Source organism: Pelmatolapia mariae, linkage group LG10_11 (genome assembly GCF_036321145.2).
Source record: "Pelmatolapia mariae isolate MD_Pm_ZW linkage group LG10_11, Pm_UMD_F_2, whole genome shotgun sequence".
NCBI classification, from domain to species: Eukaryota; Metazoa; Chordata; class Actinopteri; order Cichliformes; family Cichlidae; genus Pelmatolapia; species Pelmatolapia mariae.
In genome coordinates, this window is record NC_086236.1 from 37,030,741 (window position 1) to 37,055,676 (window position 24,936).

The 24,936-nt window shown below is 44.7% G+C and overlaps 1 protein-coding gene across 2 annotated transcripts in view; it reads right to left on the reverse strand.

The window, feature by feature from the left end:
- Positions 1-20,654, reverse strand: part of spns2 (SPNS lysolipid transporter 2, sphingosine-1-phosphate) — a 57,556-nt gene extending 36,902 nt beyond the window's left edge. The window contains exons 1-2 of one of the 2 annotated variants that reach the window (XM_063488411.1): positions 19,659-20,654; positions 2,933-2,998 (exon numbers count right to left, since the gene is read on the reverse strand). In XM_063488411.1, the coding sequence (XP_063344481.1) occupies positions 2,933-2,998; positions 19,659-19,890 (298 nt within the window). In that variant the 5' untranslated portion in view covers positions 19,891-20,654. The remainder of the gene's footprint in view (positions 1-2,932; positions 2,999-19,658) is intronic. The other variant, XM_063488412.1, reaches the window with a different exon arrangement.
- Between the last annotated feature and the right edge of the window lie 4,282 nt (positions 20,655-24,936).

Sequence of the window (24,936 nt, forward strand, 5' to 3'; positions counted from 1 at the left end):
TTACGCTAGCATGACAGACACTTCATCCTCTTACGACGAGAGCCGAGACGTCAGCTCCTCAGGCTTGCGTGCACACTCACGTGCATGAAAGAAATGAGCACATACCTCATGTCAACTTGTTATTTTGAAAGCACTAATGTTGCCAAAGGATACAGACGACCTCCCCTGCAGGCTTCATCATGAGCTTTGACATGAGCTTTGACAGCTCAGCACATATCAATAAAGATGCAGGTAGAAGACCGTTACAATGGCTTCCAGGCTCTTCCAGTGGAGACCCTCCTCATTTAACCTCTGATCCACAACCAGTTATTTTGTTCTATAAGCAGAACAAAATAACTGGACAGAAAGCACTCGGTTCACAAAAGGGCTGCGTGGGTTAGTCCTAGTAGAGCAGGGGTGTCGAACTGCAGGCCTCGAGGGCTGGTGTCCTGCAGGTTTTAGATCTCACCCTGGGTCAGCACACCTAAATCAAAGGATGAGTTCATTACCAGGCCTCTGGAGAACTGCAAGACACATTGAGGAGGTCATTTAGCCATTTAAATCATCAAGGACACGTCCAAAACCTGCAGGACACCGGCCCTCGAGGCCTGCAGTTGGACACCCGTGTAGTAGAGGGTAGGGCAGGGTAAGAAGGAAGAGTTAAGTTGTTGTAACAAAATGAAACACAGCAGCAGGTCCAAAAGCCTCCTCTAGTGCTCAGCCTAGTGTTTCCTAAAGCCAAAACACCGTCTGGATATGGGGAATTTTTCCTTCCAGTAGTTCTTATTAAGAGCCAAAACAAAGAGTCGTTTCTCAAATTCAAAAAGTGATTCTGACTCAGTCGTATTGTGTGCCTTGGATCCTGCAGTGTGTGGTCGCTGTTATGTTTTGTAATGTTTGAGGGTGACCTGGCAGCACAGAGCGAGAGAAAGCCTGAGCATACACCCACTTCCTATAAAACACCTACACTGGCAGTTTGCATTCCCAGGTGCACCGAAGCCTGCAGGAAGGAGAGAGGACAGAACAGGCCTGGCCTGCAGGTGCTCACAGAGGTGGGAACTGTTCCCTCTGGAGAAGGAGGCTGGTGGTGGGGGACGCTGGAAGGGACAAACCACAAAAACACACACAGACACACACAAACTGACACTCCTTTCAGACGTGCACTCCTTTCCATGAAGTCTATGTCATCTGAGCACGATAATCAGAATAACTTTATTTGTATAGTAAAGTCACCTTCATGTCTGAAAAGTAACCGGGGACCTTTCCTTAAAACATTTATCTATGGAGCATTGACTCCATGAGGTTGTGTGGAAGATGGACGTCAAAGTGACATTTCAGAAACCTGTGATATCAAAATGCAACCCCACTGCAGACTGATGAAGCTAGTGATGTGTATCCTGTGCTGAGGTAAAGATCCTCCCTTCTAGCATCCCGATGATGTCGTCATCCTCCAAGCCTCTTCTTCACACCTAGGCTCCTTGTCTGCACGCAGCCCCTCTCACAGCTGAAAGCCTGGGCACCCGGCATTCCCCAGGTCCGTGTCAGAAACAGGTTCCTTGGGGATCAAGGGCCAAGCGGAGTCCGAACCATGACCGACCATACAAACCAAACACACAGAAGCCTCGCAGTGAGCCCGACTGGGTTCCTCTCAAAGACTTGTAACTGGAGACGGTGCAGCGCGCAAATCAGTTGTGCATGCAACTAGAAGACTTGCATACTCTGTTTATTTAAGTGTGTGTGAGTTTGTGCCAGTGTGGCTGTGTGCATAATCCACACAGTGAGCCAATACAAGCAGAGTTAAGAGTCAAAGCCCTTCACAGTTTCCCGTTTCTTGTTAAGCGTTCATACAAACATGCAGTTTTTTCAAATGGGAAGAAATCCTGCTGATTGAAAAAATGTCCCGTCCTTCCCCTCCTATGTTTTTAAGGCTTCCTGATTCTGACATTAATAAATATGTAGAGTTTGTTTTTTCTTGCCTGCTTTTGCTGAAAAATACCCAAAGAACAAACATCGAGACACAAACGACAAAATGCATAATGTGGAGAAACTTGCTGACAGAAAATAAAAACGAGGCTCAGTTTGGGTTGAAATGAGATTTTAAAGTGATGTACTGACCTTAAAAAAAAGCTCTAAAAGAGTCACACAGATTTCTTTTTCCTTCGAGATATTTTTGTCCTTAACGTACCGTGAGTCTAAAAACACTGGGCTGTTTTCTACCACCCCTCACACTCAGTCCTGTCTGCTTGTCCTCAATGGCACTTTGTTAGTCTGTTGGTGTCTGAATGGGCCTGAGAGCACACAGAGACAAGACGGGGTCTTGTCCTCCAATAAGAGGGCTTTGCAAAGTATCTCTCTCTAAAAGGTGAATTCACTGAGTCTCTGTGTGGAGCAGGAAACCCTGCCCTAAGCAGGAGTCCTCACACTCTGTGGGTGCGTGCGGCTCTCAGGGGAAAAGCCTGCCTGGCTCCTGACTGTATTTCCCTTTTTTATTGGCCTGCTGCTTTGCTGCTGCCACAGCTTGTCATGCAGTGGTGCTGTGGAAAAATGTAAATAGCTTCAGTAACTTTGTACCATCACAAACTCCAGGAGGTGTGCCCTTCTGATATTATATTTTCTTGGATTGTCTTGCCCACACAAATGACTGCACAGAGACGCAGAGGAACAAAACCATTAGTGGGCTGATTATGTAAATTATCTCCATAATACGCAGCTTTACCTTCTGTAAATGTGCTGTCAATAATCCGGTTTACTGCTCATGTGTGAGAAGAGAAAAGGGAGGCTGACACTGCCGCTGTCAGAGGCTGAGATCGAGTGACAGATTGGAGTAAGAGCCTCTGCCTTTGGTTGGACCATTCGTTTTAAATAACATCAGAGTTACACAGTAATTACAGTCACCGCAGAGAGAGAGAGAACTCTTTTCACGTGTGTAATTATGAGATTAAAGGATGCTTACCTGTTTGCAGCAAGCCGATTCTGCTGTCTGATACATCATAATTCCGCTGAATGTCGAGCACAACACCTGCAAAAGAAAAACATGAATGTGGTTTGGAGGTACAATAAGAGTCCTAATCACAGGTACTGAAACGCTGAGCTCTGTCCGACTTACAGACAAATTCATTCTGGATTTACGAAAGCCTTTTGTGGCTTAGACATGATGCTTAGATCGCAGTTAGAGGTCGTCATTCACCTCGCTTCCTCGAAAAGCAACAGAATAAGACTGATAATGCTCGTTTGGCTGCCACACAGTGCTAAACTTTAGCGAGTGGCTCAAAGACTGTCCCACAGGGTGTTATATATGAGCAATATCTGGTGTTAAATCGCTAAACACAATCGCTTGCAAACACACAAACACACTCTCTCCACCATTAACTTCTCACTGGCTCCGACACAATGACTGCAGCTGATTCTGGTTTTGCCACACGATGCAAACGTGAGGTCGCTGTCAGTCACGCGCACGTACAGCAGTGGCAATAACATGACTCCACTGTGAGAAACCACAAGTTCTCTGAAGCTGTTTCAATCCCATTACTGTAACCCAAGAGTCATCAGCATACTGTACGTCACACCGATACCTTAATAAGGTGACAGGCATCTGCTTTTTGGCCAATCACGGGACAAGGAATGCATGCGAACAGCTGAATACCTGCTCATCACAGTTGTCTGACTTGTTGGTGCTCTGTGCCCGATATAGAAGAAATCCCATAAACTTTTAAACACATCGTAAACATCAAAGGATCAAGATGAAGAAGAAGAAGATCAGATGGTGATAAATTAGATTAAAAGAAATCCCTTTATGTCTACTGTGTAATTTTAAGCACTGGTAAACAAGAAACCACAAATGATTCTGCTCGTCCTGAGAACACCAGCTTTAAAGTTTTTATTTCTAACTGAGAATAAAAAAACATCTCTGCAGTCCAGACGAAACGTGATGTGCTTGGTGGTGCTAGCTGACTCTGTGAGGCTGGCAGGCTGGTCCTGGGGATTGCAACACGGCTCATGAAAATGCAACAGCGGCATGACTAACATTTTAAGAAGCTGGCTCCCTCTGATCTGTGTGCTCCCCTCGTGTGAGCCCAGTATCACCTAGCAGAGCCTGACCTCTGTACGGGCTTTTGAAACGCTCAGAAACGACCGCTTTATAATATCCAGCCGTCTCTCGCTTCACTCTGGAGGATAATGAGTAAGATCGAGCCAAGCGGGCAAAAACAGCACATGGACGTAGCTGATTCTGTGGCTATCCTCTGCGCCGCCAATGACTGTCTGTTTGTCAACAAAGAGCGCAGGTTGCAAAGGTGGTGCAACGCAGAGACAGGTGCAGGTGGACCGTGACTGCAAGCAAACATCAGATTCCTCTCAGCTGAGTCAAACCACCTGCGTGCATTCTCACACTGCAGGAAGCATTCCTGTTAGCACACACACACACGCACGCACCCACGCACACACACAGCTTTTTAAATTCTTTCTCTTTCATAATCACCTGACTTCAAGCTGCTGACATTTCAGTGAAACCCACAGTTGAGACAAATTCTCATTATTCCCCAAATTCAAACTAAAATAAAAGCAAAAGCAAAAACACTGTGTTGTCTTACATGCCCTTGGCAGATGGGTCAAATCTGCCCCCTGCCAAGCCTGTCAAACAGCGACAAAATTGTTCAACAGTGTACTGTACAACTGCAGCTGCACTGTAATTAGCCCCAAAGATGTGCACACACACACACACACACACACACACACGCACACATGCATATATACACAAAGCCTGCTGGGAGGGGGATTCCTACAGCAGATGGTGGAGCGTCCCTCCTGGACAGAGACTGCGATAGTCAGAGCCACACCCGTCTACACTTACCACACAATTGCCACACAATTAATGAAGGTAGAGTTAGCTAAAAGCTATTTCAGATGAACAGAGCTGAGAATGTGTCATAAAGTCGAGCTCCAGCAAAAGGCCGCATTCAAAACGTATGAAAAGTCTGAGAAGTTGATACACTCAGCATCCGGCATTCAAATACAAGGTGGAAGTCAGATTAAAGCAAGAGTGTGTTGTGTGAGATTCAAGTGCAATGAGCTGTGTAATGAACTGCTAAGCTGTAAGGGATTACAGACAGCCGGGAGCTCTGTGTTTGTGCAGCAGATATCTCCTCTCTTCCACAGAGCCGATCAAACTCTGTCCTTTTCTGCACTCCCGAAACATTTCATCTTTATCGGTCTTAGTATTTCTTACTCAACCGTGAGTCTTTGCTGTGCGAGCTCTGCTTCTGCAGACTAAATCACAGAGGCACTCGGGGATGGAGCTGATGCTGAGGTATTACAACCCTCGCCCGAGCTGGCAGCACCCAGTTTAGTTGCCATGGCAATGCTGTACGGCTGCTCAACGAGATAAAGGTCAAGATACCTCAAAGGAACTTGGCTTTCAATGTCCAACCTACTTTTTCTTTTTCTCGCAAAACTGATCCTCGTTGCATCTTCATCCTTATGTAACGACATATTTCTTTTGACATCGCTGCTGCCGTTGCCAGTGTCTTGCAGATGAACCCCTACAGAGGCACTGATCGGCGTCTGAAGACTGTGGAGGAGAAACATCCGAGGAATGTGGGCATTCCAGGCTTCCATCTTCATTTAAGGTAACAGCACTTACGCAGCAATGCACATTCATGGCTACCAGGAAAGACACTCCCTTCCTTCTATACTGCACACTCCTTTAAGTGTGCTTTGTTCAGCTTTAAACAAAAACAGAAAGTGTATCAAACAGGCTTAAAGCAGAAAGTCTGCCTTTGTGACCGACCTGTTTCATGGTACATAATAGTCCAGAACCACATTTATGAATCTGAACTGTATTTGACTGCACGACGCAGTTAAAGCTGACACAGAGTTGGCTACAGTGTGCGGCTGACACTCATAAAGTCTGCCTTTATGGACACTTTCTTTCAGCTCGAGAAGAAATGACTCAAATTGGTAGAACGTTAACGTGCCGTTCCACAAATGGGGCATTCAAAGCCATGAATGGTGAATGATCACTCCTCGATGTGAAAAGAAGTTTTCTTCCAGTCTTTTTAAGGACACCAGAAGATCGTTAGCGTACAGGAAGGACCAGAATTTCTACACCGAGGAAAATAAGCAGCACAAATCATCACGAATCCAAGAGAACATATTGATAATGCATCAGTTTGTTTTTTAAACCGGAGGCGAGCCCGCAGCGCGAATAACGAGTGTTTAAATGAGTATACGGCATGTTGTTTTTGCAAAGCCAGCCAGCTCTTGTGCAGTGACGCAGACTGCCAGCATCGCTCCGCTGGGACCACCACACACTCACAAATACACCTTAAGTGAAGCACACACCCACACCGACACACACCACACCCAACACAGCCATACACAAATTTACTTCATATCCTATCCCCTACAGAGAGGTGTAGATCTGCAGCCCTCCTGCTTCTATTTATGGTCAGAGAAACTAGGCTAAAAGAAAGAGTCCAATTTAACAGCAGAGAGGGAAACTCAGAGTTATAAGGAGCAAAGAAAGATGGCGGCTACATCAGATCAGTCAGGACTGGGTTGGTTGGTAAAGCATATGTTTCCTTTGTTTATTATAAATGTGTGTGTGTGTTCTGCTTTCCCCTGGTTTCACTGTGAGTAAGCCTGAGTGAGGAGCCAGTGGCTGGAAGTCATTCACTGTGGCCGGAGTGTGAACCGCTCTGCTGATGTGGCCCATCCTTCTACTGCGTTCCTGCAAAGAGGGTGATTCCTTTTCATGTGTGTCCCCCCCCCCCCACCATCAGTATAAATAGTCTGGGAAGGAGAACAGCGACGAGTGAGGAGAAAATGTCTCTTTTCTGGTTCCTCTTGTAACCAAATTTTGGATTTGAGCGTGTGAGACAGAGAGACTCAGAAGAAACAGCCCTGGGAGACAGCAGCAGAGTGCAGAGGTAGGCCAAGATGCAGAGCGTCTCAGACTGCTGCAGAGGAGAAAGCTGACCACAAATATGCCCGACTGTGGCCGGCGGGCTCCTGACCGACTGCTCTCCTCCCTCGCCATGTGGCCGCACTGGGCGGGGGAGCAGTTTTTCCATTCCACTTCCTTTGCCTGCCACACAGAAAGGAAACGTGATGCAGATGTCTGGGAAACCGTCTATAGAGTTGCGTGCACGGGAAGCTTCAGAGGATTCCCCAATAAAATCGACAGAGACGAGGAGTGTGTGAGTGCACGCGAGACACTCGCGCTTCCCCCGGCAGCAAGTCGAGCACAAAATGCAAACCAAAGTCACATGTGCAGCACGCTGTGTGAGAAAGTCGGTTTTTGATGAGCAGTGTCTGTATGGAGCAGTGTTTACACCACGAATGCAATGGCAGTGAAATTTACATCCTGCTGCTGATTTCTATTCCACTGATTACTGGTTGTGGCAGTGCACCAGTAGAAATCCAATAAAGAACACAGCTACATGTACACTAAATGTAATTAATGCACACTGTGCATAATAAAATGGCTCTGTAGATGTAGTGAGTTCACAAATACAGCGTTTGGGTGTTTAGAGGAATACTCGCTCCTGTATAAGCGAGCAGACTCCTAAAAGCTGATCGTGAGACGCAGCCTAATCGAGACAAAGAAGGAAACGTCAAAGAGTGTCGAAGAGCACAAATAACTCAGACTTTTCCTCCCACGCTGGCAGCTGATCATCATCAGTGAAATAATCCTGATTCTACACTTTATCTTTTCATGAGTGAAGGGGATAACGCAGCTAATGTTACCATTGTACTTAGTAAAATCTGCCATATCATAATTCAGTGTGGAGTGTTTTGCTAATTATCTAATTTTCCATCTTCTCACCTTTACCAGGTTGCACATCATTTTTCCCCTCACAGCACGATAACCTCTGAGTCCTTGTCATACACGCATGATGAAAATAAAACATATTATTTTTTAAAACCTTTGCTGATGGAATGGACTCGACATCGAGTCAATGTAAAGATTACGGGTGCTAAACGTCATCAGCATGATGAATGTTTGCACAAAGATGAACAGACCTCCTTCCACTGTCACATCCGAGACAGCTTTCACTCTAATCTTTTACATTTGTGACAGCCAAACTGGGGGAAATCAAATTAAACTCCTGCAGGCTTGCCAGCTTTACCACTTTGATTAATAAAGATTTTTTTTCCTCCTAATTTTCCGTCACTAATCAAAAGCTTGAATTCAGCTGAAGGGTTGCGGTGCATTAGTCCCAGCCGGTACGTGCTAAATATTTGATGGCAGTGGAGAGGACGCACAGCGAAGCATCAGGGAAGCAGGATAAACGTATAGCTCATCAATAATACATCCAGAGGCTAGACCACTTGTTTGTATGAGATGATGCATTTGTTGTATTGGGAAGAGATGCAGCGAAGTGAAGCAAAGGTATTTGAGATTAAATGAGACTGTAAGACTGCCAGGGGATCTCCCTGAGCTGCACCAGCGCTCTCTCAGGAATACTGAACAGCAGTTGAACCTTGAACAGGGGATCTATGTGGATATTTGAGGAGCAACGCTGACCTGAGATCATTAATAGAGCCCAGACTGTGTTGGATTTGACAAAAAGCAGGGAGATGCACAGGAAACATCTCGAGGCTGAATTTATAGAGAACCCCACAAAGGTCCTGAATGTACCAGTGCTTCAAGCAGGATGTGGATCTGCAAGCAGCTTTGCAACCCTCCATCTTCCCTTAATCATGGTCCTGATTTCATGCTTGGGTCTGATGTCCTTGCCTCCAACTTTCCATGTGTGTACACAGCAAAATGGGAAAGTGTCTTCAATATTCGCACACAGAAGTGGAACAAGGATCTTTGTTTGGAACATGAACAAGCATCTGTTGACTTTAGAACAGCTGCTCGCACAGTGACATTAGGTAGCAAATCCCCTTTACAAGAAATGTTATACAATAATGCCAGCAGGTTTACATTTTACAATATGTATTTAGAAGCAGGAAAAGCATGCTAATATTCACCAAGCAGCGCTACATACCGCATGTCAGGCTGATGATATCATATCGACAAAGCTTTGCCATTCCTTCAATGACTAAAGAAGTGAATCCCAAACAGTACACGCCCCTTTTAGCTGCTGTGTTTATTCTAATTATGCAAATGTGTGGTTATGTGAATGCACAGGCACTTTATGAGAAGTAGCAAAACACCCAAAGGCGCATTGTTCTTTTAGCATTAGCCTGCACATCTGTGAGCCTCAGCGTGTGCATGCAGCACATGTGTCCTGTCAGTAATCCCAGTGCTTTACATAACAGTGAGGAGTTTGGATTAAAATCGTTGTGCAGTATTTTTAATGAGATTTCATTTTTACTCTGCGGCCTTCTCTTCTGGTCTCTGTGTGGTTTTATGGTCGGCTGTAAAGTAGAGATGATGTCTGTCTTTGTTGGAGAGGCTTACTTCATGACGTCCTTTTACACAAAAGCATTTTTAATTACTGCAACATGAAACACAACCCTCTAAAATGATCCTGATATCAATATTTAAAGAACAGAAGAAGACAATCATTTGAGTCATCTGCTTGTTCTGACTTTCCCTTTGTTTAACCCCAGAGTGAGCGCTGACGCATAACAATCAGATGACTGTGGGCTGGCAGTATAGTGCTTTTATTTCTTAAGCAGTGGGTCCACTCCAAAGTGACCTACAGCTAGAAGAGAAGAAAACTGGCTAAATTTTGTATTTTCAGCTCCATTTAGCATCAAATCAGCGCAGCGTGGCTATCTTCTCTCAGCGATCACAGCGCTGAGCTTCACAAAATGGAGAATTAAGGGCCACCCCGGCCCAGCTGATCCCATATGTGTAACACTTAAAGCACCATTTGGGATTTAATTTAGAAACAAAAAGGTTGTCATGATTTTTTTTGCAGGCTGGTAAAAAATCAGCAATAAATCAATCAATTTAAAGTGAGCGGTCATTTAACAAAGAAATCACATTTGTGTTGAAAATGAGTACGCTGCCCTAAAGATGAGAGGGATAAATCCAAAGTACAGACTCTTATAGATTTTCTACTCCCATAGTTCAAAAGTAGAAACCTCTTATCAGCAGTAATGACGACTAAATGGATCTCAGGTTTCTCGACTCGCTCAGATGCATCATATCTACGACATGCAGTTTAGTTTCACGGCTGCTCAGCAGAGAGGTTCAGTATGACTGATGAAACAAGGACGGTTTGGAGTTTCCGCTCCCAAACACCAGTCGCAATTCTTCAGATAACTGCTCCATTTGGGCTAAAGCTAACAGATCTGCCACTCTCGCCCACTTCAATGAGAATGTGCTTTACGGTAATGTCTACGCTCTCGGTGATGCTACAGCGCCTCCGGCTGAATTCCCAACATCTCAATAACTCCCAGAGGGAAAACCAATCAGACACATAACAGCCTTTTTATTCAGACCCGGTCAAGGCGACCTCTCTACCACTCTGGACCCACCACTCCAAACCAATCCTACCAGTGTCCCTGTCACACAGGAACTCATCAACTCGTCCCAGTTTAGCTAAGAACGTGGCATCCATCTTTCATTGCCTCATGAATTATGTCCTCTGCTGTTTCACACACTGACAGAAACCCAAACATGTCTTTGAATCTTGCTTGCTGGTCTCCAGTGGAAGTGTATTTTTTTGACAATATTCATGTCAGTAAATTAAGAATATGACAAAGCTGAACTTTCTGCCTAATTTGCCAAACACAAGGTGAGTCTGAATTCTTCTCGGCGTGGGAAAACACCTCAAGGAACCCGTTCCTTTCAAACTACATCCACATACCAGGCCTGTTTCGTTAAAGAACAGCCCACATACCTACCGCACAGCAGCCTCGGGCCATGCACAGTTATCTGTCAATAAACTATACTAAGAAATATGCACGTAAAGCTTTGCAGTGCAGCTACTTTCATTAACAAGCTCCTGCGACAGCCTTTTAAAAACGCAGCTAAACCTTCTTGTTTAAAAGAAAGCTCCACTGCATTTATGTCACAACGACCTGCTCTTAGCAAGACAGAAATACACGAATTCAACATTTTTAAGAGGTGTAATGTATTTATAAGTGGACCGCTAAACATTTACGGTGCCCAGAGAACAAAAGTCGTACTCCAACCAGGCCAGCGAGCTGTAACCAACCAATCCAGAGTCAAACATCAACCAGTGTCCTCAGAACGCAGACGCACCAAGTGACTCAGAAGCTTTCAGAGCCGATTGGGAAACACAATGTGACGATGGCCCGATGTTCACTTTAATATCTGTGTGTGCGCGTATGTTTTGTTGTCTTGGAGCTCAAAACTCAAAGGAACTTGATCCCAAATGTAGAAAAGAAACACTCGGCGCTGTTAGCGAGCCCACCTCTGACCCCGGGAATCAAGGGAAACATCTCAAACTTTGACAGAGGTGAGCGCCCTTATTCCAGAACAGTTCCTCCCATAAACGCAGTAATGAAAATCTGCTGCAATCTCATCTAGCCCTGACACATGACACATATCCACAAAACAAATAAAAAACATGTGAGGCAACACACACACACGACCTGCTAAAAACTGCATAATGCTTTGACCATTTACAGTCTCATGTTCATGAAAGAAGCCTTTTTTAAATGTAAGTGCTGCTAAATAAACAGTCAAAATCGTAGCAGCTTCCAGGAGCTACGAGCTGATATTACTGCAGGTCTGCTTTCACAGCGAGCAGGTCAATATTAGACTCCAGTCGTCTGAAGAGCAACGTGTTAATGTGTGAGAGAAAATCCAATTTCGGCGTGTCTCGGGGCAGCGCAGTTTCATCACTTCTAACAAATTCCGAGCTTTTGTTCTGTTGATCAATACCCATCATCTGTGAGTGTCATTTTCCAGTGACACCAAACGGACTGCGATGACTTCTATTTCCATTTCTTCACTGCATGTTTCGCGGGCCTCAGCCAAAGCACCGATCTCAGGGGAATGGTTGAATATGACCTTCACAACACAAACACTTTGCTTGGTTTGTGCTGCTGTGTTTTTCTCCCTTCGTGCTGTTATTTCTCCTGCCGCGTGTGGAAATGGAGGGTTTGGCTGGAGGAAGGGAAACGTGAAGTCAGCGGTGAAAAGGTCGGTCATCTGACGAACTTTCAAAAAAACATTGGTTCTGTGTGGGTTTTTTTTGCATTTTTATGTATTAAACGTTTGAATTTTAGCAACTCGACCGTAAGCCTGCTATTCCCGAGACGGGGAATGCACGGGAGTGAGAAAAGCAATTTATACAGGGACGAACTGTTTTCTGACAGCATCTCAAATAAGTACGCAACCCATTTCATATCTTTCCTCCCTCCTTCCTGTAATCCGTCCATCTGCGCAAGAAGACAAATTTTAGCATTTCATCAGGTAAACACTCCTATCTCCTCAGATAATGACACAGGAAAGGAGGGGCACAATCTAAACTTTGATTTTCAGTGTTTGGAAACAGTGCAACACAAACTGGGAGAAAACTCACATTTCTGCTCATGGTGTCTTATTTTTTTCTTTCCCTCCTAAAAAACCCTGAACGTAGCAGATGATGTGTTTGTCTCAGGGCTGTAATCGTAAAGCAAACCCTTTACACCAAAGAGACCACCTCCTCTTGGTCCCTGTGTCCACAAACACAAAGGGGAGGTCAGCAATCATCAGGCTACAGCTTGGATTGACTTGTCAGAGGTTACATGAAGACTTCAGCAGGCACTGTTGGCTTTCACCAGTGGACTCATCAAACTACTGTAAGTTTAAAGATAAGTCGAGATAAAAATGAACTGTATGTAAAATCGTCCCCCAGATTGTTGATCCTATTAAAAACATTGTGCGCGTTGAACTCGTGGCAGCAGAGTTAGTCCAGACTGTCATTAATAAACGTTTCTTAAATTAGCTATCAGCTATTTTTTTCCAGTTCTGACGTTAAGCGGCACCTTTATTAGAAAAACTACAATCTCAGCAAGTCTAAGTCACGCCGACGTTAAAGATTGGTCAGTTTTCGTCTTTGTGACACTCGCAGTCAATCAGATACAAGGGTTCCTCCGGTCAGTGATTACGTTGGTCTGCAGTCGTACCAACTAAACTAATCCCATTATAAGAGCTGCGACAGCTTGACCCCACACCATTTCCTGCACCCTGTTCTCTCCACCTTCTTCCCGCTTTGCTCTCTTCTTTCTGCTTTTCACTGTATAATAAAGGCCAAAAGGCAAAAAAACAAAAATTAAACATGCAACAACCACTATAATTATTGCAGACAAAATGTGAAAGTGGAATAAAACTGCATTCATTTTCACAGCCATCGTGGCGCGATACATGTGGTTGCAAAAACATTTCCAGTGATATAAATGTATGGGAAAAGGACCCTGGGACTTAACCAGAGTAAACACTTTACTGATGAGTTTATGGTTCACAGTCATTTTAGGTCAGACTGAATAAACATTCAGACCATTTCTGTAAATTTTGCTGATTCTAAATTTCATAAAAGAGAATTATTCAGGATATACTCACTGCGACTGACAATCATTGTTCGGGCTCTCACTTGGATATATTCCTGTCTATTCTCGGATGGTGAAAACTCTCAAGGCTTCAAAATGTAACTTTACAAACAAATGGGTGACATCACAGCAGCTACATGTGCTTTTTATAAAAGCCTTGTTACATTACAAAAAGAGGCACAATGGGATATTGAAGCTAGCTAGCTGCGGCTTATCTATGGTGATGAAGCTATTAGTTTGTTAGCCAAGCTTTGTGTTGAAATACATCATTAACTTAGTGTATATTATATTTTTTAATTAGGTGCACCTTCTGTGCTGCTGTAAAAAGCATTGGTGCAAATACAGGTTAAAAAAATATCAGTTTAGAAATCCTGTTAGTAAAATGTGTAAAGATATGCTAATTAGCCCTCTGCACATATTGCTACCGCTAATTAGCTATATGAAGCTATTAATGCTCTCTAGCATGCTAGGCTGGTAAGAGCTATAACATTCAGGTAACGAGTAACCTGTTAATAAACTGAAAACTGGTTAATTTAGTTTTTGTTTAATTTTCTACTTTTATTTCTCTATTAGTTATACAGCCGTCCTGTTAATGCTCTAGCATGGAGAAAAAAAACCTCCAGTTGTTTCTAGAGCGCCAACATTCACCGTCCCTTTCACCATATGCAGTATCGTTTCCTCATGCCACCTCCCTCACAATTTCTAAACCCTGGTTCTGCTACATAGGCAACACTGCATAAAAATATCCTCTCCAGAATGCAACATCTATAATGACCTCATAGCTGCGATGACAGATGCAGGGTGTCGAGTCGGGCTAATGCCAAAATAACAGCTTTATGGAGAGGAGGTGTGAAAGAGTCACCCAAAAGAGACCATGAAATAGTGTGTTCAGGGGGTCACGGGGTGGAAGTTTGTCTACTTGATGGTAAAATCTGGAATAGCCACATGAAAGGGCCTCCACAGGCCGAGGAGGAAGTTCTGTCTAATTCCATCGGTTACTATTACAGACGTCGGCTAAATCGGAGCCTAAAGAACACACAGACTGTTTTCTCACAGCACAGGGAATGGCACGCTAGGATATAGACGCAAAAAAAAAGATTAGTGGGATATCTGTGGGAAACCAGTCTGGAAAAGTCCACTCAGTATAGGAAGTCATGTAGCTGTTAAAGACGCCTACTCGAACATCTGTAAAATAGTATCAATATTTTGCTGTCAACAGTGAAATAAACTATGTCCAGATTTTGTGGTGGAGTTTGACTTACAGTCAAAAATGTGCAGAAATCGTTTCAAAGAGATTCGAATTGTTACAGTGCAGCTCTGTCTAATTCAAAACAGCTCGAGATCAGATGGAAAAAGCGTGGCGAGAAAGATGCAGCAACCCTATAAAGTAAATTACTAGAGGCCGTTCCATCTCTTTAATGCCTCTGCTATTGTTGGGCGACCTTTAATGTGATGCTATAAAACAACAGAGGGTGAAAATAGGGAGATGAGTGCAGGGTGCAGGGCGAGACAACCGACAGCTAAACTGAGACGTGGCTCACAAACTGCACAGTTTGGTCGTGAGGCGATGCTTCCTTATCCTGACATTTTCTACTGCAGCGCTTCATGCTGCTGAGAACATCTGCTGTGTCATGTTTCTACTACAGGCTTAAAAAGACGTCACAGCGACACTGCGCACGGTTACATCATTATCTACTTTGATATTAAGCAATATTAATTTATTCTCACATCTCTCTAACACACACTCACACACAGACACCTACACTGTGTTCACTTCCCTTCTTTTCCAGACTCTATAAAACTGGAAGTGGAGCTCTTTCTTGCATTTTCAGCAGAAAGAGCAGTTTAGGTCGTTGAAAATAGAAACATTCTTCCTGTCGCTGCTTAAAGTGAAGTGGTGAATGCAGAGTGCTGCCTCGGGCCCGTGTGGACGGTGTTAATAAGGAGGGCTGGACAAAGCTAACAGGAATTAATCTGCCTGGCCAGTCAGACTGGATAGATCGCTCCGTCTTTTTTACTGTCTAACAAAGAGATGGCCTTAAGAGGATTATTACCAAAGGGTCATCTGTGTCTAAATGCAAAATGCCAAAAGTTTCCGTGCACAGATCTCACACTTGTCCAATGGGATGCAACCCTGATTTGAAGAGGTCTTGAAATGACAGCTTGACTTGAATCTTAATCTGTGGCTCTGCGACACTTCTGTCCTGCACAGATTAGGTTGTGGTCTTTACCGTTAAACTGTGCTTTTGCGTGCACACGGCGGGCTTGCTACAGATAACACAAATCAGAGCTTAAATAATTAGCAAGCAAATAACTCAAAGTGCTGCATGTCTGCCTCACATATCCTCATATTCTTAGTAAAAAAAACCTCCTAATCCCCTCTTTATGATAAGCTGTCGAGGAGCTCGGACTGTCTGCTGAGGGACTACACAGGGACCAACACCAGGATTTAAGGTTTCAAAGCCACCTCAAATTAAATTCAATTAAATAGAGTAGCTGTGTAAATCTCAAAGCTCTTATGTGCTCTAAAAAGCAAATGGAATATAAGTGGCTGGGGGTTAGATGACTGCCTCCAAAGGCCAGACTACCAGTGACCCAACCAGAGCCTCATAACTCATCCAGCTGCACCGGCCTCCACTCCAATCTTGTATCGTCGGGACTCGTTTTCCTCCACAGTGGTATTCTGAGATGCTGTGAGAAGTGAGGGATCAGCCTCATCAGGACACCACTGAATGTCCCAGACACTCCCAATTTCACATCACAGCCAGTCGTGGAAACAACAGCAGGCTTGTGAGGCAGCGCATCGGGTCAGGTCTGAACCATCGGCCTGAAAGTCCGACTCGCTGCACAGAGCCTGAGGCTGTCATTCACACCCTTCTTCTGTTCATCACCCACTGAAACTTAATCGTGCTCTCCTCTGTGTCTGTTTGCACTTGGATCTTGGCCCATAAGTGTGTCTGACAAAAACCAGATCTCTGTACGTTTGCCTATTCCACAATACAGAAATATGGAAATTGGAGAAATCTGAACTGTTAGTCAAACGCACCACATTACAACGCTGAAAATGTTGAAAAAGCATTTCAGAAGCACTTAAAAGGCACTTAATAGGTTGCTTACATTACAGAACATTTAGTGTAAAATCAGTCGCAGCACAGAAATCTGTCATTTAAGTCAGACAGTATGACACTTCTCCAGTTACTCCAGCCCCACACTGAGATCTTTCGATGTGCAGCAGCTCAAGTCTCATATAATTGCTTTGTTCTCAAGCTGTTCCTCCTCACAAAGTGGTGGCATTAAACATTCAAGTCTTGTGTAAAACATATTGGCACTAAATCTATCAAACCCAGAACCTCGTGTGAAAGAACAGACACGGTGACGTCTCTCTGCATCTGTGGTTCTTACAATCATCCTGGATAAGTCAAACCCAGAGTTTATGTGTGTGTGTGGTTTGATCTCGTACACGAGTGATTAACAGAAAGTGTCTTTGACACTGCTGCTGTGCTGCCTGCAATTTTCCCATCATTGTTGCACATCAGAATAGCGCCCGGTGTCTCGAACGGTCACCCTGTGTGTCTGTGACAATGCTTTAGTGATCCACACAAACGCACACTACAGCAGCGTTGGTACAAAGACCTTTTGATGATGGTCGGGGGAACGGCATCGCTCTGGCTCAGTGCTGCCTGCACGCCGCTGCCTCTGCAGCGAGCAGCCCCTCCCTCTACAACTCTCTGCTCTCATTCAGCTCCTCTTGAAATGGTGGAGAGAGTCGTTTCTAAAGTGTGTGTGTGTGTGTGTGTGTGTGTGTGTGTGTGTGTGTGTGTGTGTGTGTGTGTGTGTGTGTGTGTGTGTGTGTGTGTGTGTTTTCCTCTGTGAGAGTGCGCTCATGCTTGCTTAATTGACATTAAGATCTAGGAGCTGGGATGAGCTTTGGGTACCTGCTACTGAAGGGATTTGAAAGAGGAAAAGAAGCAGGAGAGAAGCAGACAGACAGAAGAAGAAGCCGATGGATGATGGGAAAGAAGGACTTGCTCGCGGAGCTGACACTTTATTTTAGTAAGAAAAAATCGAATAAACGTTACCAATAACAGGCATCTCCAGTGATAATTATTAAATATATCACAGAGCTCTATGTGATCTCCCCATGCTCCAGCAAACACTGTGCTGCCAACAGATACGCTGCTTCCACCTCCTTTTACTACTGCAGCATAGCTCACACTACAGGAGAGAGACAGAGGAGCAAAATGGCAGATTAGCTGATGCTGTATCAGTCGGGCCGCATGGTCCTTATTCTGTGTGAGGGTCTGACTCACATGTTGCCCACGCATAATGCAAAACTGTCCAGCAGCGTTCAGGTGGCAAACGATGGGAAAGGATCCAACCCCCCCTCCCCTCTGCACCACATGCTCTAAACACAGCCTCTCTCCAGCGTGAGTTAGCCAAAGATGCTGCATCCACCACCCCTCCCTAGCGCTATCATTCCCTTTCCTCCCTATTACCACTTTCTCCTCATCCCTCTCCACTCACTCCTCCACTTGTCACAGCACAGCAAGCGCTCTGAGATCCTCGGCAAAGTTTGCGGCTTTGCAGAGGATTTTCTTCCCCGGCTCTGCGTGTGAAAACTGTCAATATCCGACACAGGATCATGATGGAAATGACAGAGAAAGATAGGACCGCTCCGGAGCTCCTTATTAAAAGGTTTCCTCTGAACAAAACATAAGGAGGTTCATCTTGTAAGAGGGGGGTACTGAGTCACCCATGACAGGGGATGAGGATGTGGCTTCTTGAGCTCTTTGTGCTCTTACTGGCTTGTGCTTCAAGATGCTAAGATTAGATATGCCACTGTGCATCAATACATTCTTGGTGTGGCTGTAGGCTGTGCAGCTAAAACCATCCTGTCTTGATGATCGGCCAGGCGCCCAAGGCTCTGTGGCTCTACAGTTGACAGACTGGACCTGAAGCCTTGGGAATGATGACTGAATACACACTGTCCTGTTTGAATTGGCCTCTCCTTCTCTGTGCCAGGGGCTGCCAACTGCTTTAGATATAACGAGGGTTAAAAAAAAGTTAAGTGTCCCAAATATTTTCAGGTGGACCATATCAAGTAGTCAGCAGCAACAGAAAGCTGCCCTTTAACCAGGAAAAGCACTTCTATGCACAGAAGAGCCTTCTCTCCCATTCAACACACTTCCCTCTATTCTCATGCTGCAGCAATATATTTAACCCATTCAGTGCCGCCACCCAATGCCCACACCTGAGTGAGCAGCCCACTATAAAAATTCAGCTTTATAATGATAAAGCAGGCATGAGGAGAAATGTTGACCTGGTCTGATGTAACATTCAAACCGTGCTTTAAAGTAAATATAGAATCATTAGTTCTTTTATTTAGAAGCTTTAATACACTGATGTTGTAACAAAACATAATTAAAATATCTCACCACGTCTTGATTTTGTTTTAACATCTAATATGCCAATCAATTTACCAAGCTCCTTATCAGTTTCACATCACTACGGCCTTAATTTCCATCTGCGCTTTTAATGAAACATTGCTCTGGATCTCCGCTCCAGTACAGTGAGGAGATGCGGACACGCTGACTAACAGGATTAGCAGCACATGGCCTCATCACGGCATCACACCTCGAGCTGGACCCGGGCTATTAGCTGCTGGACTAAATCTCTCCAAGAACCAGCGATCCTTCGCAGTGATACGCACTCACTCTCTTCCCTTCTTGTCTTCCAGGCACTGTTAAATGCCTCTGACACATCAGCCCTAAGCGACGTCGCGTAAGCCTGTTGGGGGGGGCTCGGCTCGTTGATTGAAAGCCGATCGCCTTAATTGATCGATCCTCAATAATCTAGAGACCGAGAGGAGGGAGAAAAGCCGTTTAGGTCAAGTCTTTGTTGAGTGACAGAGAAGGCGTGTGCGTGTTTGATTTAATCACCGCTCGTAGGGACCAATCTACAGCAATGAAACACACAGCACTGTGGTCTTAACAGATAGTCCACTGCGCTCGGGCATGCCCATTGTTCCGCCCGACTCCGCTAAGGTAAGGCTGGTCGCACCGCGAGAGTGGAGCAGCCCACGGGCAATTAGCGCACAATCACTTCAGAGAAATAAAGACCGGCGCTCTACTTTCTGTCAGATAAATGATAAAAAAAAAAAAAAAAAAAAAAAACATACTGTGATTTCAATGAAACAGAGCAGTCAGCTCTCTTACCGGCTACGGTGTATCTATCCATGTAATTGAGGACGTTCCCAAAACTGAGGATGCCGGCGGCGGCGGCCGGTGAGCGGCATTTCAGCAGCGCGGCGCGGAATTTCTGCCCCGGTCTGCAGGGATGAAGGTCCGGGTTGGATTTCAGTCCGGGACTCATGCTGCCCGACAGCGTGCGCACCTCATCCGAGCTGCTGCAGCCTTCAATCTCGCATCCATCGCTCTCCACGCACATTTTCTGGCACGAAAGATCCAGCGCAGAAGAAGAAGGCAGGAGAGAGCGAGGGAGGCTATGGGGGAGAAGATAGTTGACGGGGACCGCACTCAGCGAGGCTCGGAGATTTCTGATGGAATTAATCGCAGTGGAAGTGTTGTCTTAATTGCTGAAGCGCAGGAGCAGCTCTTCTCGGAATCATAATTTCTCTGCCAGTGCGAACGGACAGCCTGTGCGCTCCTCACTTTTTTATTTTTTTAAAGAGGAGGGAGATCTCCTCGTTACGCTCCGCCCCCCACCCCCCCACCTCCCAGAAAACCTGCAGCGAGCGATGGAGCCGCACCTGATACTGACACTCTGTTATTTCTAAGAAGCGCTGGGAAATGATTTTATGTCTTTATTTATGTCTTTATTTCACCGCATGTGCCGCATGTATGAGCGAACAAAACCAGGTTACTATTTAAATATGTCAGTCATTATTACTGAATAGTTATTGGCTAATAAAAGTAGGTCAGTGAAGAATGTTGCACAGATATATTTAGGGCTCTACATAATCGCCCCGGTGTGCTATATTTTCATTAAATGGTCCTAAAATAAATGCGCAAACTGATATTCCAAGTTTGTTTTTGTGTTTCTTGCTTGTATTTGTTTCTAACGTGTCAAAAAAAGATCGACTTAGTTCCGATCGCCATTAACTGCCAGGTATGCCAGGTATTTGAGACAAATATGTTCATGTACATAACAACCACAGATGCTTACTGGAAGGAAAGAGGAAATGCATTCCGCTGTAGTTGTGCTTTAGATCAGACTGATAATGAAATGATTTCTCTATTATAATTAAGGACTGCTGCTTTTGTACTTCATTTCCAAGCTTTTAAATGCTGATTATGAATTAGGCAGCTATTATTTCATTTCTTTTTGTTTTTCTGCTTGCAATGCAATGTTCATATCTTTATTATAACTATGTTGTGTATACCTGTTCTCTGCAGAAAACTACAGTGAGCACTGTGTGAGTGTTATGATTACATTTTCTGTGAATTAAATTATCAAGTGTCCAGACACGTGTTCTATTTAAAGTGGTCACCAGAACCAGTAGTAACTGGTTACAGGGCTTTCCCCACCACAAACCCCGACTTCAGGCAGCAGATATAATCCAGCATCACAGAAGGAAAACCCCCCATGTGTCTGTGTTGTACACTGTATACATTAGACTGTTCTCCCTTCTCTATCAGAGGTTAGTACAGGTGAAGTTTCATTGTTGAGGCAGGCAGGATGGAGAAATGAGAGTTTCAGAGAAGTCTTTGACCTTCTTTACATGACACTGCATGTCATCGAGCCTTATCTGGCCCGTTTTGTCAAATCTTAGACTAGAACTGTGTTTTTAGCTTGAAAATGAAGAATAACACATAAGGGAAAATATCCTTTGAGCAATTTGCTGGCATGCCCGTCTGAGTCTGAGCTGCTTATCATCCTAATTTTAAAGGTCTGCTCGCCTTAATGCCGTGCACACATTTGGGAGATGTTTGCTTAAAAGATAAGCCAAGAAGTTTCGACAGATTCTGGATGACACTGAAAATAAATGATTATCGTATCTGCAATGAAGAAATCCACAACAGCAATTTATTTCTTCGCTGCCATTTATATGGTATCTTCCTAGTCTGACTGACTGCTGAAAGCACTTTAGATGATAAGCCACACTCACCTGTGCACATATATATTCACTATATATAGTAGTTAAGTGCTTTGTCTACTTTGCATCCCTGCCTTCAGGCACCAGGCGAGTCACCAATTCACTTAACATGGATGTATTAGCAGTGTGGGTGGAAGATAAAGTAGAGGAACCTGGAGCCTAGTGCTAATGACGGCTCTGTAATCCCATAAAATGGACTGACAACGTAAAACTGGGTGTTAGTTCAGCGATTTAACACCAGTCAGTCAGATTGTTCTGAGGTTTGCATCATTTCATCTCATCAAGAAATTAGGAAATATATTTATGAGTGAAACCCAGTTAATGATGCTTATGAGCTTCAAGTTGGTTGTTTACAAGTCTTGTTTATTTGTGAACCCTCTTCTTTGCTCCCAGATAGCTTCTCAGAACAGGACGGGTGATGGAGAAGGAAGCTGGATGAATATTAATATTGAATCTGTTTGTGTGTGGTATCCCAAGTGGTTACAGAATAAAGCGATGGAAGTAATACATCTGGTCTGCCTAAAAGAGGATGAACAGATTGCAGCTGGCTCCGTTCTGTCAGTTTCAGCAGTTTCTGTACCCATCTGTGCCTCGACGGCACGACAGACAATGGCAAAGAAAAGAAAAGCTAAAGTGAGAGCAGGAACACAGGTTTCAAAAGACATAGACGGCTCGGTTACTCCAACGACAGCTTCAGACACACTGAAGAAGATGCTAGTGCCCTAAAAAACTGGATTCACACCTTTATGAGTCTTCCTTCGAGAGGTCATGAGGAGTTGTTGCCTAAAAAGGAAAAGTACCTGCGTCTAAATGATTGGGAGAGGTCCAGTCCTGCAGCTTGATCCTGAATAGTGTTTCTGTGCCGTCTTTCTCACCATCCTATTGTGTACACAGCATCAGTCCGACTTTGCCCAGGCAGGAATCCCAGCGTGTCCCCACCATGATCGACTACATGTGGAATTTTAGCAGAAAGGTGTGACGCAGCGCAAGAAGACTTGACATTTTGTTGATTTAACACAAGGACAGAGCTCAGTGATGCAGTGAGAAGAGGGCGCGTTCCTGACAGGTGTAGTTTCATTTTACTGAAAGCCAGAGAGGACACAGGCCAATAAGCTGTTTTCTGAACCGCCTGTAAACGATTAGGGGAAGTTTTGCTCTCTGATCTACCTGATGTGAAAATGAGAGCTATCAAACTAGTTAATCGCCAATCGACACGTGGGGTCAGACCGCTATGGAGACGATGAGGGAGGATGACTCCTGGTGTCAGTGAGGGTGGAGGCTGGGTGCTTGTATGGCTGTGCTCTCCAGGCTTTTTGGCATTGCCAGGATGTTGTGTGCACCAGATGACCTGCATTTTTTCGTTTGTTTGTTTGTTTTGTTGACTGATTTAAGTCAGTTCATCCTGAAGCCCCTCATTATATTTGTTTTGCAGGACTTCTAAGCAGTCATCCATGTACTTCCTGATAACTTTGATGTCTAAAATAAAAACTATGATGCAAAAACTGCAGCCTGACATGCTTATCCAGACAAGTGATACAAGAGCTGCTTTTGTAATGCTGCAGACTGACGTCCAGTATAGGGAAGGATGCAGGAAAAGACCAGCCAGTGGCCTTATGTGGAGGGTTTAGAAGATTAGAGGAGAGATCCCTGGTAAAGACTTGCTCCCGTCTCCCTCTCTGGAGCCCCTGCTCCCCCTCTTTCATTGGCATGTGTTTGATATGCTGGTCATGTCTGTGGGATCCTGTGTGTTTTTCCATCATGCAGAATGGCTCGGTGGGCCCAGAACTATCTGTAGCATTATTCTACCATGTGGTTCGGAGCCACAGAGTCACTGCGCCGGCCTTCCTTCCTGTCTAAGCTCAGGGCTGAGCCTCCAGTGCAGGATGGGAGATAACCTACTAATCGCTGCACCCAGCGCCTGCGGGACGATAAGGCCGGCTCTCTGTGCATCTGAAACATGTGGGTGCCACTAAAGTTTAAATGTCCCACTGACACATGTCTATCAGCTGTGTGTCTATCAGCTGTTTTTCTGGTAAACACATCTTCACGTCTTTTAGCCCATGAAGTTCACAAGAACCCACAGAGTATAAGAAGAAGAAGAAAGTAATGGACATTATTTGGTTAAACTTCCAGCGTCTGTGCTCATAAAGAATCCCTCCATCACTCGATTGTTGTTTTTAATCACTGTAAAGGTGCACTTCATGTTCCTCCCTCGACTGAAAGAAACAGCGTCTCTTTGAAAACTGTGCATTAGACTTTGGCTGAGCTGAGCAAAAATGAGCAGCTGTGCATTTTCTGTCTGATCATTCTAACCTATGCAGTACATTTTTACATCTGCTACCACTGCGCTGCACAAAGCTGTAGTTTTGTATTTTATTGCTTTAAAAAAAAAAGCCCAGACAGCAATCCCTAAACAACATGTGTCCAATTGTCCTCTCAGAGTCCTGACTGAAACTAGAGCAGTTTTACTTTTGAAGCATCTCTTTCTTTGATTCAGTTAAATATACATTTTAAAACAAAAGTAGTTGATGAACTGTGTAGCCCAAGTAGGAAAGTAGGACCTCCGAGTAATCCTTATTTCTTTACGCTAAGAGGACAGAAACTCAGGCAGATCCAGGCTGAGGGAGGGGCGGCCATCTACCAGAACAGAGAGCAAAAGAGTGAAGAAGAAGCATTCGTCATCATGGGAAGTAGAACAAGAGGGTCACCTGATCCACGTTTGATCAAAAAGGAAAGTTTCAGGCCTGATATTAAAAGCAGAGATAGTGTCTGGTTTGTGTGTGAGAAGAGAGCTGTTATTTTTAACAGAGCCTAGCTACAAACTCCACAACATGATTAAGACTAACACGTGTTTTGAACTGTGCCTTTCACGTCCTCCTCGCTGATATCTGGCAGCATTGGACCCCCCCTCACATACATTTGTTTTTGGAGCCGTCTTGGCTTCAGCCGTCTTGAGGTGCTGGCCCTGCCATTCTGACCTTCTCTCATCCGCTGTGACCTCCTGACCTGTGGCCCGCCTGTTCCTGACTGTAGCTTACAGGAGTGACTGCCCTCCCAAAGTCGAGCAGCAGAGCGTCTGGCAGCAGAGCAGCTGGGGATTTGGGCAGATCTGGGCTGATGTCTCCCCTCCTTGGAAGTCTGATCTGAGCTGTGCAAGAGCAGCAGCAGGTGGCAGAGAGACAGCAGTGACTAAATATAGTGTTCAGGGGCAGAGACGGGTTCTTTTATCTGCTCATTAAATAATTTATTCAGCAGCTCCGTCCAAGCTGGAATCCTTGGATCCGGGTCATCAGTCTCAGCTGATTTGTCTGAGGGGTAGACAAATCGGGGCCAGACTCCAGCGTGCACTTCAGTATCGTCGTGTTGATCTTGTTTGT